Below are 14,993 nucleotides of genomic sequence, written 5' to 3'. Positions count from 1 at the left end.
TTTTTAATTGCCCTTAAATGTCATTTTCCCATTATGGAACGAATGATGTCATTGACAATTTAGTTTTAGTTCTCTTCAACAAAATGTTTTGACAAAGTTGATATTTATTATTGAAAAAGACATTCTCTACTGTCCACATAACCTCCTTCTTATATTTACAAAAAAATTTTAATATTTATAATTTAGTTATAATTAGATAGTAATCTGATACACTTAGAGTTGGGGCTGCACAAAAGACTGACTTGATAGGATTAGAAGATTGATTTCTGTCTTATCTATTGTCTCACTTTATTTTTTCCTTTTTAATTTATGAGAGGTATAATACACTCAATTAATAAAATTACTTATATTCATATAAAATTTATCACAACAATAACAATTATAAATTCACAATAATCTCTAACAATAATAAAAAATATTTCAATGACAGTACCAAAAAAAGAGGCAATGACAATAAAGTAATTATGAGTTAAACTATGCATTAAGCTGCTCCTATCGCCCATTCTGTCTTCCGCTATGCCATCTTTTGCTGCTCCTCTTCTATCGCTTCGCCTGCCAAAATTTATCATCGTTCATATTAAGCTGTTCCGCTTTCCATTCTTGTGATTCGGCCATCTTCCTTCGTGCTGTTCTTTTTGGGTGCTGTGGGTCTTCATTCTAGGTAGCTTTTGGGTCTCATATAACATCCTGATTTTTATATAATAAAGAAATTGTGGAATTTAGGTTTTGAAAAAAAAATGATAATAATAGGAATTTATATTATTTGAGGTTATTTAGAAATAATATTATGATTAGGTATTTAATTATGAATTTAAAAATTTAAATTTAAAACCACATAAGCAATATTTAGTTAAGATATAATACATAAATAATTTTTTTTATGTGTGTGTTAAAAAAAAAAGAGAAGGTAGAAGGAACAAAAAAAAAGGGGGGTGAAGGTTGTTGTTTCTAAGTCCCACATTGGTTAGATGAGGGAAGAGAAGAGGTGCCTTCATGTATAAAAAGGAGGGGGTGTGTGCATTAGGAAGCATGAGAGGCTAAGATGCAATTTAGAGAAAATTGCAACTTTGGGCCCAAAGTTTGAATAATTAAATTCAAACCTATAGTTTTTTTTTATATAATTTTGGGACTCACAATCCCATTTTTATATTATTTTTCTCTCTTCCTCTCACGTTGCTCGGCGTTTTCTCGCAAGGGGGGATTATTTTCTTTTTCTTCAGGTATGTTCTAACTTTCCTGTTTAGATTAGCATTTAAAAATTTATTTAATTACAAAATTAATTTTATAGTTATTTTTTAAATAATATTAGCTTTCTAGTGATATGATTATTTTGTAGGATAGAGTAAATATTTTGATTAGGATTTTTTCTATAGGATAGTTAATCTGATGATATGATGGATTAAAAATATAGGTTAAAACTCTTAGGGATATAATAAATATTATAGAATATTTTCTTGAGGTTGAAACTCATGTTTAAGAATTTTTGAGTTAAAATCTAGATCTATATGGTTGAATTTATGTGGAATCTGAGATGTAGGGATAAACCTATGATTATTAAATATTTATTTAAGTATGAATAGGTATTTTTGAGGTTATAGAAAGGTGATTTGAGGCTTCAGGATAATTTTAAAATTTAATTTATTTTTGGACGAATTTTTAGAATATAGAAGGATGAAATTGTGATACTAGAAGTGATTTGAGGATAAAAAAAATAGTTTATTAGGGTACGAGAATTTTAGAAAAGAATTTGGGAAGTTAAATGAGGCATAAATCTTAAATTAGTGTTAATATGGATTATAGATCTAAGACTTTCTAACTCTTTAAATTAGAGTTATTTATTTTAATGTAAAATTAATATATAGTATTGTGAAATAATTATGTAGATTATATTGACAAAGATAGTGGTGAAAAAGGAGTTGTGAAGGGGAACTTGTTATTCAAGACACAAGGTAACCATTATTAATGTGTTGTGATGAGTGTGTTTGTGAATGGTTATGTGTTGTTTTGTTGTTTGGAAAAATTATGAATTATTGAAAATAAATACTGTATATACTTGTTTGAAATTATTGCCAAGTGGGTTAAAAATTTATTTTTGTTTATCATGATGAGATATTATTGTTCGGATATATTCCTGTTTGGATATTTGAATGATGCATGACTTGTCAGGGTATTTTAATGTATGGTGTTAATGGGAATTTCTGTTCGGTTAATTATTACCACGTGGTAAGCCCTCATTGGACCCAATGAGTGGCGTGTCGCTTGGTCCAACTCACCTTTGGCCGGGTGATTTGGCGTCCGAGCATGGCGAAAGGAGGATATAAGGTGCAGTCATGCAAATTAAATACTTGTTCGGTTTGTTTGAAAGTATTGTTCGGTTAAATGTTTTGTGTGCCCACTTAGCAATCGCATGATTAGTTACATCCGCATGCATCATTACATATTAATTTTTGGTTACTGGGACTTTTAAGTCTCATTCCCCGTGGTTAATATTTTTACAGGAGCGAGTCCGGCCGAGAAAGCACCAGAGGTGTAACTGTGGTGTATGAGACACCATCTTTTACGTTGCCTCTTATTTTAGATTATACAATGTATCTTGTGCCAACTTAGGACATATCTTCTTTGTGAAGCATGTAAACTCTAATCCTTTTTATTAAAAGTATTTATATGACCAAGAGGATTATGTCTGTCCCTCTTGATTTATGATCTGATTTGAATAACATGCTATGAGGATCATGTCTGTCCCTCATGGTTCTAATTGTTTTTTTTTGAGATATTTTAAGACCTGTGGTATATTGTCTTGGATGTATCGTGGTAGAAATTTTTCTACCATGATAAGGGTTCAATGAAAAAAATAAAAAATAAAAAAAAAGGATTTGTTGAATTAATAACTTGTGAAAAATCGGTCTGTAAATTTGAGGGTGTTACATATTGGTATCAGAGCATATAGTCGGTTGGCAATATACATTGTTATGGTGCTTCTCATTGTATGGCCATGATATAGCTAGGCTAATTTTATTATTTATATCTTGTATCCTTTAGGAGGGGAGAGAAAATGCCTGTTACTCGTGGTAACTCAGGATTCCAACATGAGCACCTACCACCGCCACTGCCAAATGAGGAGCCTGACTTGGCGGAATTGAGAATGCTTGTAAAAACATTAACAGACAAGGTTCAAGGATACGAACAAGAGTTGACGGAGCTAAAGAGGCAAAAGGTAACTGAAAATGGAGATAGGGCTCATGTTGAGAGTCATGTGGGGGAAGGCAGTTCCTCACATCCTGCCACTCCGAGAGATCATGAGTCTAGAAGGAAGGAAATTAGGCAGGAGGAACAGAGAGCCCCACCGACCATTACTGATGTGTGGGAAACTGTTAGGAAGTTTAACCCTCCTACGTTTGATGGTAACCTTAAACCATCCGTGGTAGAGGAATGGGTGAAGAGACTCGAATCCATCTTTCGAGTAGTCACATGCACCAGCAATCAAAAAGTACAAGTAGCATTAGTGCTCCTAGTGAAAGGAGCAAGAGATTGGTGGGAGACAGCAGGGCCCAGGGATGATTCTACACTCACCTGGGAGGAATTCAAGGAAAAATTATTCAGGCATTACTTTCCATCAGAGTTAAGGTCTGAGAAGGAAGCGGAATTCCATGCCTTTAAGCAAGGGAACCTCGATGAGGACACATTCATTGCTAAGTTTCAGGAGTTATCTAGATACTCCACGTACCTGCAGTATAGGGATGATTCCGAATGGAAGGCTAAGCGCTTATTGGAGAAGGCTAGACCAGAATTGAGGGAACAATTGGCTCATCTAGATATCCGAGATTATGATGAAATGTGCATAAAACTACAAGTAGTAGCTCGCAGTAAGAAGGAGGTCGAGAGAGAGAAGAGGGGTTATTCATATAGTAGACCCCCAACCTACCCTCGACCCACCGGAGGCATTATGAAGAAAAACCATCAGGGTTCGAGTAGCTCATGGAACCAAGGAAGGCAGAAGGGTCCATTTCAAAGGGGCCAAGGACAGAGGAGCTATCATAGTAGTTATCACGGGTCACAGAGGAGCCCAACAGTATCTACCCCTGCCCCGAGTACAGCGAGCTCTCAACAGTGCACTAAATGCGGGCGTCGTCATTTCGGACAGTGCTGGGTCTGTTACATTTGTGGGAAACCCGGTCACATTGCAAAGTTTTGTGGGGACAACCAGGGCTCAAATATGAAGAACCCTTCCCAACATCCTACTGTCTCTGGCCGTGTGTTTGCTCTTACTCAGGACACCATGAACTCCCCAGATGCCATTAGAGGTAACATCAAAATCCTTCATCATGATATTGTTGCACTATTTGATTCGGGTGCTACACACTCTTTTATTTCTGAAACTTGTGTAAAGAACCTTGATTTGCCTGTGTGTATTTTACCTTTTGATATGAATGTGTCTACTCCTGCGGGAGAATCTGTAAGGACTGCTAAGGCATGCCTTAACCTAGTAGTCGAGTTTAAAAATAGGAAAACAACTATGGACTTAATTATCCTACCACTGAGAGGTATGGATGTAATTGTGGGAATGAATTGGATGGCTGCAAATGGTGCTATCCTAGATTGTAGAGAGAGGAGTGTGTCTTTATCTTCTTTGTCGGTGACCCCAGTCGAGACTCAAGATCATGTTTTCTTGTCGGCGGCGCAAGTTGATAGATGTATGAAGAAGGGTTGCCAGGCCTACATGGTTTTCTTCTCTATCCAAGCTGAGATTGATGAAGGCGTGAAGAATATCCCAATTGTCAAAGAATTTGCGGATGTATTTCCAGACGAAGTCTCCGGTTTACCCCCAAAGCGCGAGGTAGAGTTCTCAATTGAATTGGTACCCGGTACAGGGCCAATTTCTAAGGCTCCTTATCGGATGTCCCCTTCAGAGTTAGCAGAACTGAAAAAGCAAATTGAAGAGCTACTTGAGAAGGGTTTCATCAGACCGAGTGTTTCACCTTGGGGATCTCCAGTCCTTTTTGTAAAGAAGAAGGACGGAAGCCTCCGATTGTGCATTGATTATAGACAATTGAACAAAGTAACCATCAAGAACAAATATCCACTTTCGAGAATCGATGATTTGCTGGATCAGCTTGTGGGATCCGCAGTTTTCTCAAAGATTGACTTAAGGTCAGGGTACCACCAATTGAGAGTAAGAGCGGAGGATATACCTAAGACAGCATTTCGGACGAGATATGGGCATTATGAATTCATGGTGATGCCGTTTGGACTTACGAATGCTCCTGCGGTATTCATGGATTACATGAATAGGATCTTTCGACCCTATTTAGATAAGTTTGTAGTAGTGTTTATTGATGACATTCTTATTTATTCAAAGGATGAGGAGGCTCATGGTAAGCATTTAAGAATCGTCTTGCAAGTTTTGAGGGAAAATAAGCTTTATGCCAAATTAAGCAAGTGTGAATTTTGGCTCCAAGAAGTAAAGTTTTTGGGCCATGTTGTGTCCAGAGACGGAGTTGCGGTGGATCCTAGCAAGATTGATGCAGTGATGAAGTGGGAACAGCCAAAATCTGTTACAGAGATACGAAGCTTTCTAGGTTTAGCAGGTTATTATCGTCGCTTTATTAAGGGATTTTCGCAAATTGCGATGCCCTTAACTAAGCTGACTAAGAAGGATGCCCCATTTATTTGGACTGACAAATGTGAAGCTGCTTTCCAAGAATTGAAAAAGAGGTTAACCACTACTCCAGTATTGACTATTCCTGACCCTGTGGTGCCGTACACTCTGTACACTGATGCTTCTTTAAAGGGTTTAGGATGTGTTTTGATGCAAAATGACCGAGTGGTTGCCTATTCCTCCAGACAGTTGAGACCACACGAGGAAAATTACCCTACTCATGATTTGGAGTTAGCTGCAGTTGTGTTTGCTCTGAAGATATGGAGACACTACTTGTATGGATCTAAGTTTCAAATCTTCAGTGACCATAAGAGCCTGAAGTATTTATTTGATCAAAAAGAGCTTAATATGAGGCAGCGACGATGGATGGAATTTTGAAGGATTATGACTTTGAATTACATTACCATCCGGGTAAGGCTAACGTGGTAGCTGACGCCTTAAGTAGAAGACTATTCATGCTGCACATTTGATGGTTCATGAATATCATTTATGGAACAGTTTTCATGATGTTCCAGTAGATGTGATTGAACATCAAATGGCCGCACTCCAGGTAGCAGACTTTGAGAGCAAATTCTGGGAAGATCTCAGAGTCTCACAGCAGAGTGATGACTACTTAAGGAATATAAGGAAGGAGATAGTGGTAGGTAAGGCCCCAAATTTTACCATCTCTGAGGACACAGTGATGAAGTATAAAGGTAGAGTTTGTGTACCTAATGATCCAAGATTGAGGAATATCCTTTTAGAAGAAGCTCATAGGAGCAAATATACAATTCATCCCGGTATAACTAAAATGTACCATGATTTGAAGCGAGGTTGGTGGTGGCCAGGAATGAAGAAAGATGTAACTGAATTTGTTTCTAGATGTTTAACGTGTCAGAAGATAAAGATAGAACATCAGAAGCCAGCTGGAACACTGCAACCGTTAGATATTCCAAAGTGGAAATGGGATGATATTTCTATGGATTTCATCACTGGACTGCCAAGAACACCCTCGAGTAAGGATGCTATTTGGGTGATAGTAGACCGACTCACCAAATCAGCTCACTTTTTGGCGATCAAGTTTACCTCTACATTAGAGAAATTTGCTGAGATATACATTAAGGAGATAGTTAGACTTCATGGTATACCCTCTAGAATTGTGTCAGATCGTGACCCAAGGTTCACTTCAAACTTTTGGGGTGCGCTACAGAAGGCTATGGGTACCAGACTGAGTTTTAGCACCGCATACCACCCCCAAACAGATGGACAAACAGAGAGGACGATCCAGACTTTGGAGGACATGTTGAGAGCTTGTGCCATTGAACTACCAGGTAGTTGGGATAATCATTTGCCATTAGCTGAATTTGCTTATAATAACAGCTATCATTCTAGTATTGGGATGGCGCCTTATGAGGCCTTGTATGGAAGGAAGTGTAGATCGCCTTTATGTTGGACAGAATTAAGTGAGAGGAGTATCATTGGTCCAGAAATTGTAGAGCAGACCACCCAGAAGATTGCAATGATTAAGCAAAAATTGCTAACCGCTCAGAGCCGACAGAAGAGCTATGCTGATAAGAGGAGACGGCCGTTAGAGTTTGAAGTAGGAGATCATGTATTTTTGAAGGTTTCTCCAGTGACAGGCATTGGTAGATCCATTAAGGCAAAGAAATTGACACCTAGATTTATGGGCCCGTATGAGATCTTGGAGCGAATTGGATCTACTGCATATAGAGTTGCATTACCTCCACAGATTGCAGGTATCCATAATGTGTTCCACGTATCACAGTTGAAGAAGTACAACCCGGATCCCTCCCATGTTATTGAACCTGAAGAAGTAGAATTGAGGGAGAATTTGACCTTTAGATCCGAACCGGAGCGAATTGAGGACTTTAAGGACAAACAACTACGCAATAAGACCATCCGACTCGTGAAGGTGATTTGGAAGGGTGGAGCCCTAGGTGATGCTACTTGGGAGACCGAGGAGAGTATGAGGCGAGATTATCCACATTTATTTGCTTAGGTACATAGTTTCTAAGCTTATCTATTAAATTTTGAGGACAAAATTTCTAAAAGGAGGGGAGAATTGTAACATCCTGATTTTTATATAATAAAGAAATTGTGGAATTTAGGTTTTGAAAAAAAAATGATAATAATAGGAATTTATATTATTTGAGGTTATTTAGAAATAATATTATGATTAGGTATTTAATTATGAATTTAAAAATTTAAATTTAAAACCACATAAGCAATATTTAGTTAAGATATAATACATAAATAATTTTTTTTATGTGTGTGTTAAAAAAAAAAGAGAAGGTAGAAGGAACAAAAAAAAAGGGGGGGTGGAAGGTTGTTGTTTCTAAGTCCCACATTGGTTAGATGAGGGAAGAGAAGAGGTGCCTTCATGTATAAAAAGGAGGGGGTGTGTGCATTAGGAAGCATGAGAGGCTAAGATGCAATTTAGAGAAAATTGCAACTTTGGGCCCAAAGGTTTGAATAATTAAATTCAAACCTATAGTTTTTTTTTATATAATTTTGGGACTCACAATCCCATTTTATATTATTTTTTCTCTTCCTCTCACGTTGCTCGGCGTTTTCTCGCAAGGGGGGATTATTTTCTTTTTTCTTCAGGTATGTTCTAACTTTCCTGTTTAGATTAGCATTTAAAAATTTATTTAATTACAAAATTAATTTTATAGTTATTTTTTAAATAATATTAGCTTTCTAGTGATATGATTATTTTGTAGGATAGAGTAAATATTTTGATTAGGATTTTTTCTATAGGATAGTTAATCTGATGATATGATGGATTAAAAATATAGGTTAAAACTCTTAGGGATATAATAAATATTATAGAATATTTTCTTGAGGTTGAAACTCATGTTTAAGAATTTTTGAGTTAAAATCTAGATCTATATGGTTGAATTTATGTGGAATCTGAGATGTAGGGATAAACCTATGATTATTAAATATTTATTTAAGTATGAATAGGTATTTTTGAGGTTATAGAAAGGTGATTTGAGGCTTCAGGATAATTTTAAAATTTAATTTATTTTTGGACGAATTTTTAGAATATAGAAGGATGAAATTGTGATACTAGAAGTGATTTGAGGATAAAAAAAATAGTTTATTAGGGTACGAGAATTTTAGAAAAGAATTTGGGAAGTTAAATGAGGCATAAATCTTAAATTAGTGTTAATATGGATTATAGATCTAAGACTTTCTAACTATTTAAATTAGAGTTATTTATTTTAATGTAAAATTAATATATAGTATTGTGAAATAATTATGTAGATTATATTGACAAAGATAGTGGTGAAAAAGGAGTTGTGAAGGGGAACTTGTTATTCAAGACACAAGGTAACCATTATTAATGTGTTGTGATGAGTGTGTTTGTGAATGGTTATGTGTTGTTTTGTTGTTTGGAAAAATTATGAATTATTGAAAATAAATACTGTATATACTTGTTTGAAATTATTGCCAAGTGGGTTAAAAATTTATTTTTGTTTATCATGATGAGATATTATTGTTCGGATATATTCCTGTTTGGATATTTGAATGATGCATGACTTGTCAGGGTATTTTAATGTATGGTGTTAATGGGAATTTCTGTTCGGTTAATTATTACCACGTGGTAAGCCCTCATTGGACCCAATGAGTGGCGTGTCGCTTGGTCCAACTCACCTTTGGCCGGGTGATTTGGCGTCCGAGCATGGCGAAAGGAGGATATAAGGTGCAGTCATGCAAATTAAATACTTGTTCGGTTTGTTTGAAAGTATTGTTCGGTTAAATGTTTTGTGTGCCCACTTAGCAATCGCATGATTAGTTACATCCGCATGCATCATTACATATTAATTTTTGGTTACTGGGACTTTTAAGTCTCATTCCCCGTGGTTAATATTTTTACAGGAGCGAGTCCGGCCGAGAAAGCACCAGAGGTGTAACTGTGGTGTATGAGACACCATCTTTTACGTTGCCTCTTATTTTAGATTATACAATGTATCTTGTGCCAACTTAGGACATATCTTCTTTGTGAAGCATGTAAACTCTAATCCTTTTTATTAAAAGTATTTATATGACCAAGAGGATTATGTCTGTCGCTCTTGATTTATGATCTGATTTGAATAACATGCTATGAGGATCATGTCTGTCCCTCATGGTTCTAATTGTTTTTTTTTGAGATATTTTAAGACCTGTGGTATATTGTCTTGGATGTATCGTGGTAGAAATTTTTCTACCATGATAAGGGTTCAATGAAAAAATAAAAAATAAAAAAAAAGGATTTGTTGAATTAATAACTTGTGAAAAATCGGTCTGTAAATTTGAGGGTGTTACATCTCACTTGCTTAGTTTCTCTTGTTTCTTCTTCATTGTAGTGGGTTATGGGTCTTTTGATTTTGCTGTTACGGCATTTTGTTTGAGAGTCAAGTTTATTGTTTGAGTTAGAGTCTCAATTTACTTTATTTCTTCTTCCATTTTCTTCCATTGTGAGTAAATTTTCTTGAGTCACATTATTTCAATGGGTGGTTGTTTCTTCCTCTTCTTCCATTGTTGGGTTTTGTTTTAAGTGGATTTTTTGGGTTGCATTTTCTTCTCCATAAATTCCAAGTGACTGTCGTTATCTTTTTCTATTTTTTCTTCGTTTTATAAAAATTATAGTGGCTGGTTACATATGTAAATATGAATTTTTGCTGTTTTAATTTTTATATAATTTAATATAATTCTTTTCTTTCTATTTTTGGATAGAGAAATTAAATTTATTGTGATAAATGTTGCTAGATAAAGGAATGGAATTTATACTTTTTTAGAGGAAATTAAATTTGTTGTGATGATTTTATTGTGATGAATGTTGATAGATTGTTCATATAATATAGTCATCACTTGAGAGTTTGATTTGAATTTCATTGTTGTTAATATCTAAGTTGAATTGGATTTTTGTTGAAAGTTTGGGAGGTTGTATTTAAAAAAAAAAACTCCATCAAAATTTATACTTGTTTAAAGGAATTAAATTTATATAAATGTAGCTGGATAAAGGAATGAAATGTATACTTGTTTAGACAAATTAAATTTGTTATGATAATTTTATTGTGAAGAATGTTGCTGGTTAGTTTATATAATATAGCCATGGCTTAAAAGTTTGATTTGAATTTCATTGTTGATGATATCTAAATTAAATTTTATTTTTGTTGAAATTTTAGGAGGTGCTATTTCAAAAGGGAAACTATGTTGAAATTTATACTTGTTTAGAGAAATTAAATATATACTAGTAATAAATATTGCTAAATAGTTTGTACTCCTTCCATTTTAAATTATAAGATACTTTTAGAGAAAATTCAGCGTTCCAAAATATAAAACACTTTGATAGAAATAAGGTTTCATTAATGATGCTTTTTCAATATTACTCTTCCCATATATTCTCTTTCTTCAATATTCTTTAAGGATATTTTTAAAAGTTTATATTTTTATTTTGAAAAAGTAAGTTATAAAGTGCATTTAATGAGTGGTATTGATATGTGAGATTTTATCTAAAAATATCTTATAATTTTGGGACGAAGGGAGTATAATATAATCATGGCTTCTAAGTTTGTTTTGAACTTCATTATTGTTGGTATTTGAGTTGAATTTGACTTTTGTTGAAATTTTAGAAGATCTTATTTTAAGGAGAAACTTCACTGATATTTTTTAAATTAAGTCAAAAAAATTTTAAATATAATAAGTCAAAAATTTTTTAAATATAATATTTTTTATGTTAATTAATTAGGTAGTAAAATAATAAATGTTAGTTGGATGAATGTTAGAAAAACAAATGAAAAACATAAGAATGAAGTGAAATATTTTTTTAAATTTAGTAAGAAGAATGTTACTAATAAAACTAACATGGAACAAGACTTTTTATGTCAATGTGAAAAGGCCTACTTTTTTCATTTATTGGTTGTTGAAAGTTCTATTTTCAACGGTGAAAATTTTGACGACTCTTTTTTAACAGACAGAAAAAGTTTAAAATATTTGACGTGAAAAAGTCTTCTAGGTACTTATTATGCCGAGGTAATCTAAGGTAAAAATTAAGCCATTCAAACACAATTATCAAATGTGACCTAGTTGTGTTGATCTGATGATCTGATACATATTTCCCCCCAGATATTTGATGCGATATTCTGATTAGACACATAGTTCTTTGACGCTTGAGATGTCAATTCTGATTAGCAAGTTATTGGGAGAAAGATATTTGTAACATGTTACCTTCTTTTGGCCAGAATTTGTAACATGTTATCACTACGATGGTTTAATTTGTGGGCGATACTTGCCCTCCAGCTAATGTAAACGCACAAGACCCACACACTTGGGAATCTTGTCGACATGGCGCTGCATATATTTTCAACATGATATGATTTTTTGTCTGTTCCTGATTCGAATTTCGGCTTAACATGCTGCTGACGCCTGCTAGCTTTTCCTGGTCCATTTCAAATATAAATTATTGTGGAATATATTTACTTGTTATTTCAGTTGCTTGAATGAAAATTATAAATTATTATTATTCTACTCATTATCACCGATAGATGTTGGTCCTAATGCAATGGATAATAAGGATTACTTAATCATGAGATCTCGAGTTACTTAGATGAACTTAAGCATTCTATGTTACACTAGCCTTGTACACTCTATTAATGAGTATTTATATTTAAATTCACGCACTCTCACGCACCTATCCTAACCTTTTTTTTTAATTGGGAATGACGACTCACACCCACAATAAACCACTATGAAAATTTAATCCCATAACCTCTAGGTGCCATTTGAGTCACCTGCTCAATTGAAAGTAGAGGATGTAAAATTCTTTTAATAAATTAAAAACATTTCAAAATTGTGAATATATGAATTCATTTACTAGTTTATTATACAAATGTAATCATGTAAATCTTATGCATTGCACAAAATTTAGAAAATGAATTGCACATTATTTATATTACACATATAACATTTTTTTTGGGGTCGAATATTACATATATAACATGACGAAAAATACAGAATACAAATATGGAAAGCAAATTAAAGTATAATCTTCCCCGTCAAGATTTTAACTTGTGCTTGTGCAAAATCTAGTGTATATGTGCTTTCTCAGAGTGAGTAGAGAATCTTAAAAAACTTAATTAAACAAGCAAAATTGCAATCATGAGTCACGTCGGATTCTCCCACAGTACACAACAATATATAGGTTGCTTGCGATAGTTAAATTCTTAATCTTTGTGATTAGTTGTCGGTTTGTAAGCATTCGCAACTTGCTAATTGATTATGACCCTTAATAAGCATCATCACTTACGCTACAGAAGATGAGCTAGTCAATTATAAAAAAGTAAACAGCTTGGAATCTTGAATGTGAAACCAAAGGAAGATGTGTTCACTTTAATTAAAACGAGATGACAATATGAACACTAAAGAAGGTTAAGTGTTGATGTGAGACAGGACAAAGGAATAGAGGACGAAAGGGGTCACGAAATAGTAGGGCATAGCAAGTTAGCACCAGCTTGTGATGAACTTGAGTCCAAAAAATAGAAGAAAGATGATTAATCACGGCTGCATTGAGAGTGACATGTCCATGCTTCTTGCCCTACCCCAAAATCACTCACGAGTATTTACAGCTAAGCATTTGAATCAATTGGTAAGAGTGTTGATCCAGCTTAATCAATGATCTTGAATTCAAACCCAGTGCATACAACAACGATTAAATTTTAGGTCGAAGCCATGCCCTTTGATGAGGTATCCTTGAGCTGCCGATCGGATTAATCAAGGTCAAATATTGGAATACCGGACCTAAAAAAAAAAAAAATCAGTTCATCTCATTTCCATACATTTCTGATATTTGTGTTGAAGGCTAGAATGTGGGCTGGTCTAGCTCATATAGGTTGGCCCATGGTGGGATGAAGGTAAATTGGGCCAAATAAGTTAGCCTACCTTTTGGTCACTTTCAGTAACGTTTTCTTGGTAGGTTACGTGTGTTGTTCCGACATTTTCAACACATATCACAACTCTAGATTATTATCTCTCTAAATTTATTGCTTTTAACAGTGTAGGAGTATTATTTTATTTCTATTAAAAAATAGTTCTATAGTATTTCTCTTCCTATTCTAACTATAGGAACTAGATAACTAATTCATATGAATTAAATAAATTAGTTAAGCTTGTTATTTGTGAAAAAATGTATGCTGGTTTTCGTAAGATAACCCTCCTTTTAATCATCTACATTGGAACCTACTCTCTACTAGTGGGCGCCGCCAATCAAGATAGTTTGGGGAAAAAAAATTATTTTGACAATGGGGAATGAGGTATTACTTTTTTTTAAAAAAAAATTAAAATGAACTCCTCAACTAACTCATTTATTTAAGGGTGGAGGGGGGGGAGAGAAATTATTACAATATTTTTTTCTTAATTTTGCTATGGATTTTCCCTTTATTAATTTTATTATTCTTCCTACGTAAGGAAGACGGTTCTACAGTGCATAAATAACATTTCTTAACATCAGTTTGTCTTAGCTACAGTGCATAAGTAGCATTTAAATTGTCTACTTAGCATTCATATTCAATAATTAATTTTTATTTTTAACAAGAATATTGGGTCGGTATATTGATCTCATAAATTTAAATGCACTTCAACTGATTTCACTAATTCTTATAAGATTGCATGACAAAATCTCATGTCAAAAATCGTACCATTTTAAATTTTTTTACATACAGTTAATAAATTTTAAGATTTTTTTTAATTTTTGAAAAATATTGGAAGGGAATCGAAAAATATGTATAAGTACAAACTTAATCATTATTTTAATGTTTGTACGTATTTTTGATATTTTTCTTTCCTAAATTCACACGCAAAGCAGCACAAGTCAATAGAGTCTAGAATACAGGCGGTAGTGATTATATTTGTGATATAAATATTTTAAAATATAATTAATTCATAAATATATTGATGATATTATCAAATTTATTTTTAAAGTTTAATAAATATTTTTAAAAAAAAATTGTTAGAATTCACAAAATACATTGATTTCAAGGCTGGAAGGAGTAGTTTGGCCAAAGGAAAAAAAAAAAAAAAAGGAGCAGAAAATCAAGAGGAGGATCAGGGTCGTGTCATGCTTCTATTCCATAGTCACGCCACTCCCGACTTTACTCTCAGTTCTTAATATTTTCTGGGGCCCACCCCCAAGCCTGCCGATTTTTAATTTCCCAGCTGACGTGGTGCCTATGCGGATCCCTATTGCAATTCAATTATCCCATTCTTTTCCTAAATTATCAAATTCTTCCATTCATACATACATACATTCATATACATATATATATATATACACAGTAGCAGTACACCGCTAATT

The 14,993-nt window shown here is 33.9% G+C and overlaps 1 protein-coding gene across 1 annotated transcript; it reads left to right on the top strand.

The window, feature by feature from the left end:
• The first annotated feature begins 3,844 nt into the window (after positions 1-3,844).
• LOC129312060 (uncharacterized) lies at positions 3,845-9,806 on the top strand. The gene is made up of 2 exons (XM_054954622.1): positions 3,845-4,301; positions 9,542-9,806. Exons 1-2 carry the CDS (start codon positions 3,944-3,946, stop codon positions 9,574-9,576), a joined length of 393 nt encoding a protein of 130 aa, XP_054810597.1. The 5' UTR covers positions 3,845-3,943; the 3' UTR covers positions 9,577-9,806.
• Positions 9,807-14,993: the final 5,187 nt, after the last annotated feature.

This window comes from Prosopis cineraria, unplaced genomic scaffold (genome assembly GCF_029017545.1).
Source record: "Prosopis cineraria cultivar Desert tree isolate PC_DT_omini unplaced genomic scaffold, ASM2901754v1 PC5, whole genome shotgun sequence".
NCBI lineage: Eukaryota > Viridiplantae > Streptophyta > Magnoliopsida > Fabales > Fabaceae > Prosopis > Prosopis cineraria.
Note: the sequence above shows the minus strand (reverse complement) of the source record. Positions and strands in the feature narration are given on the sequence as shown.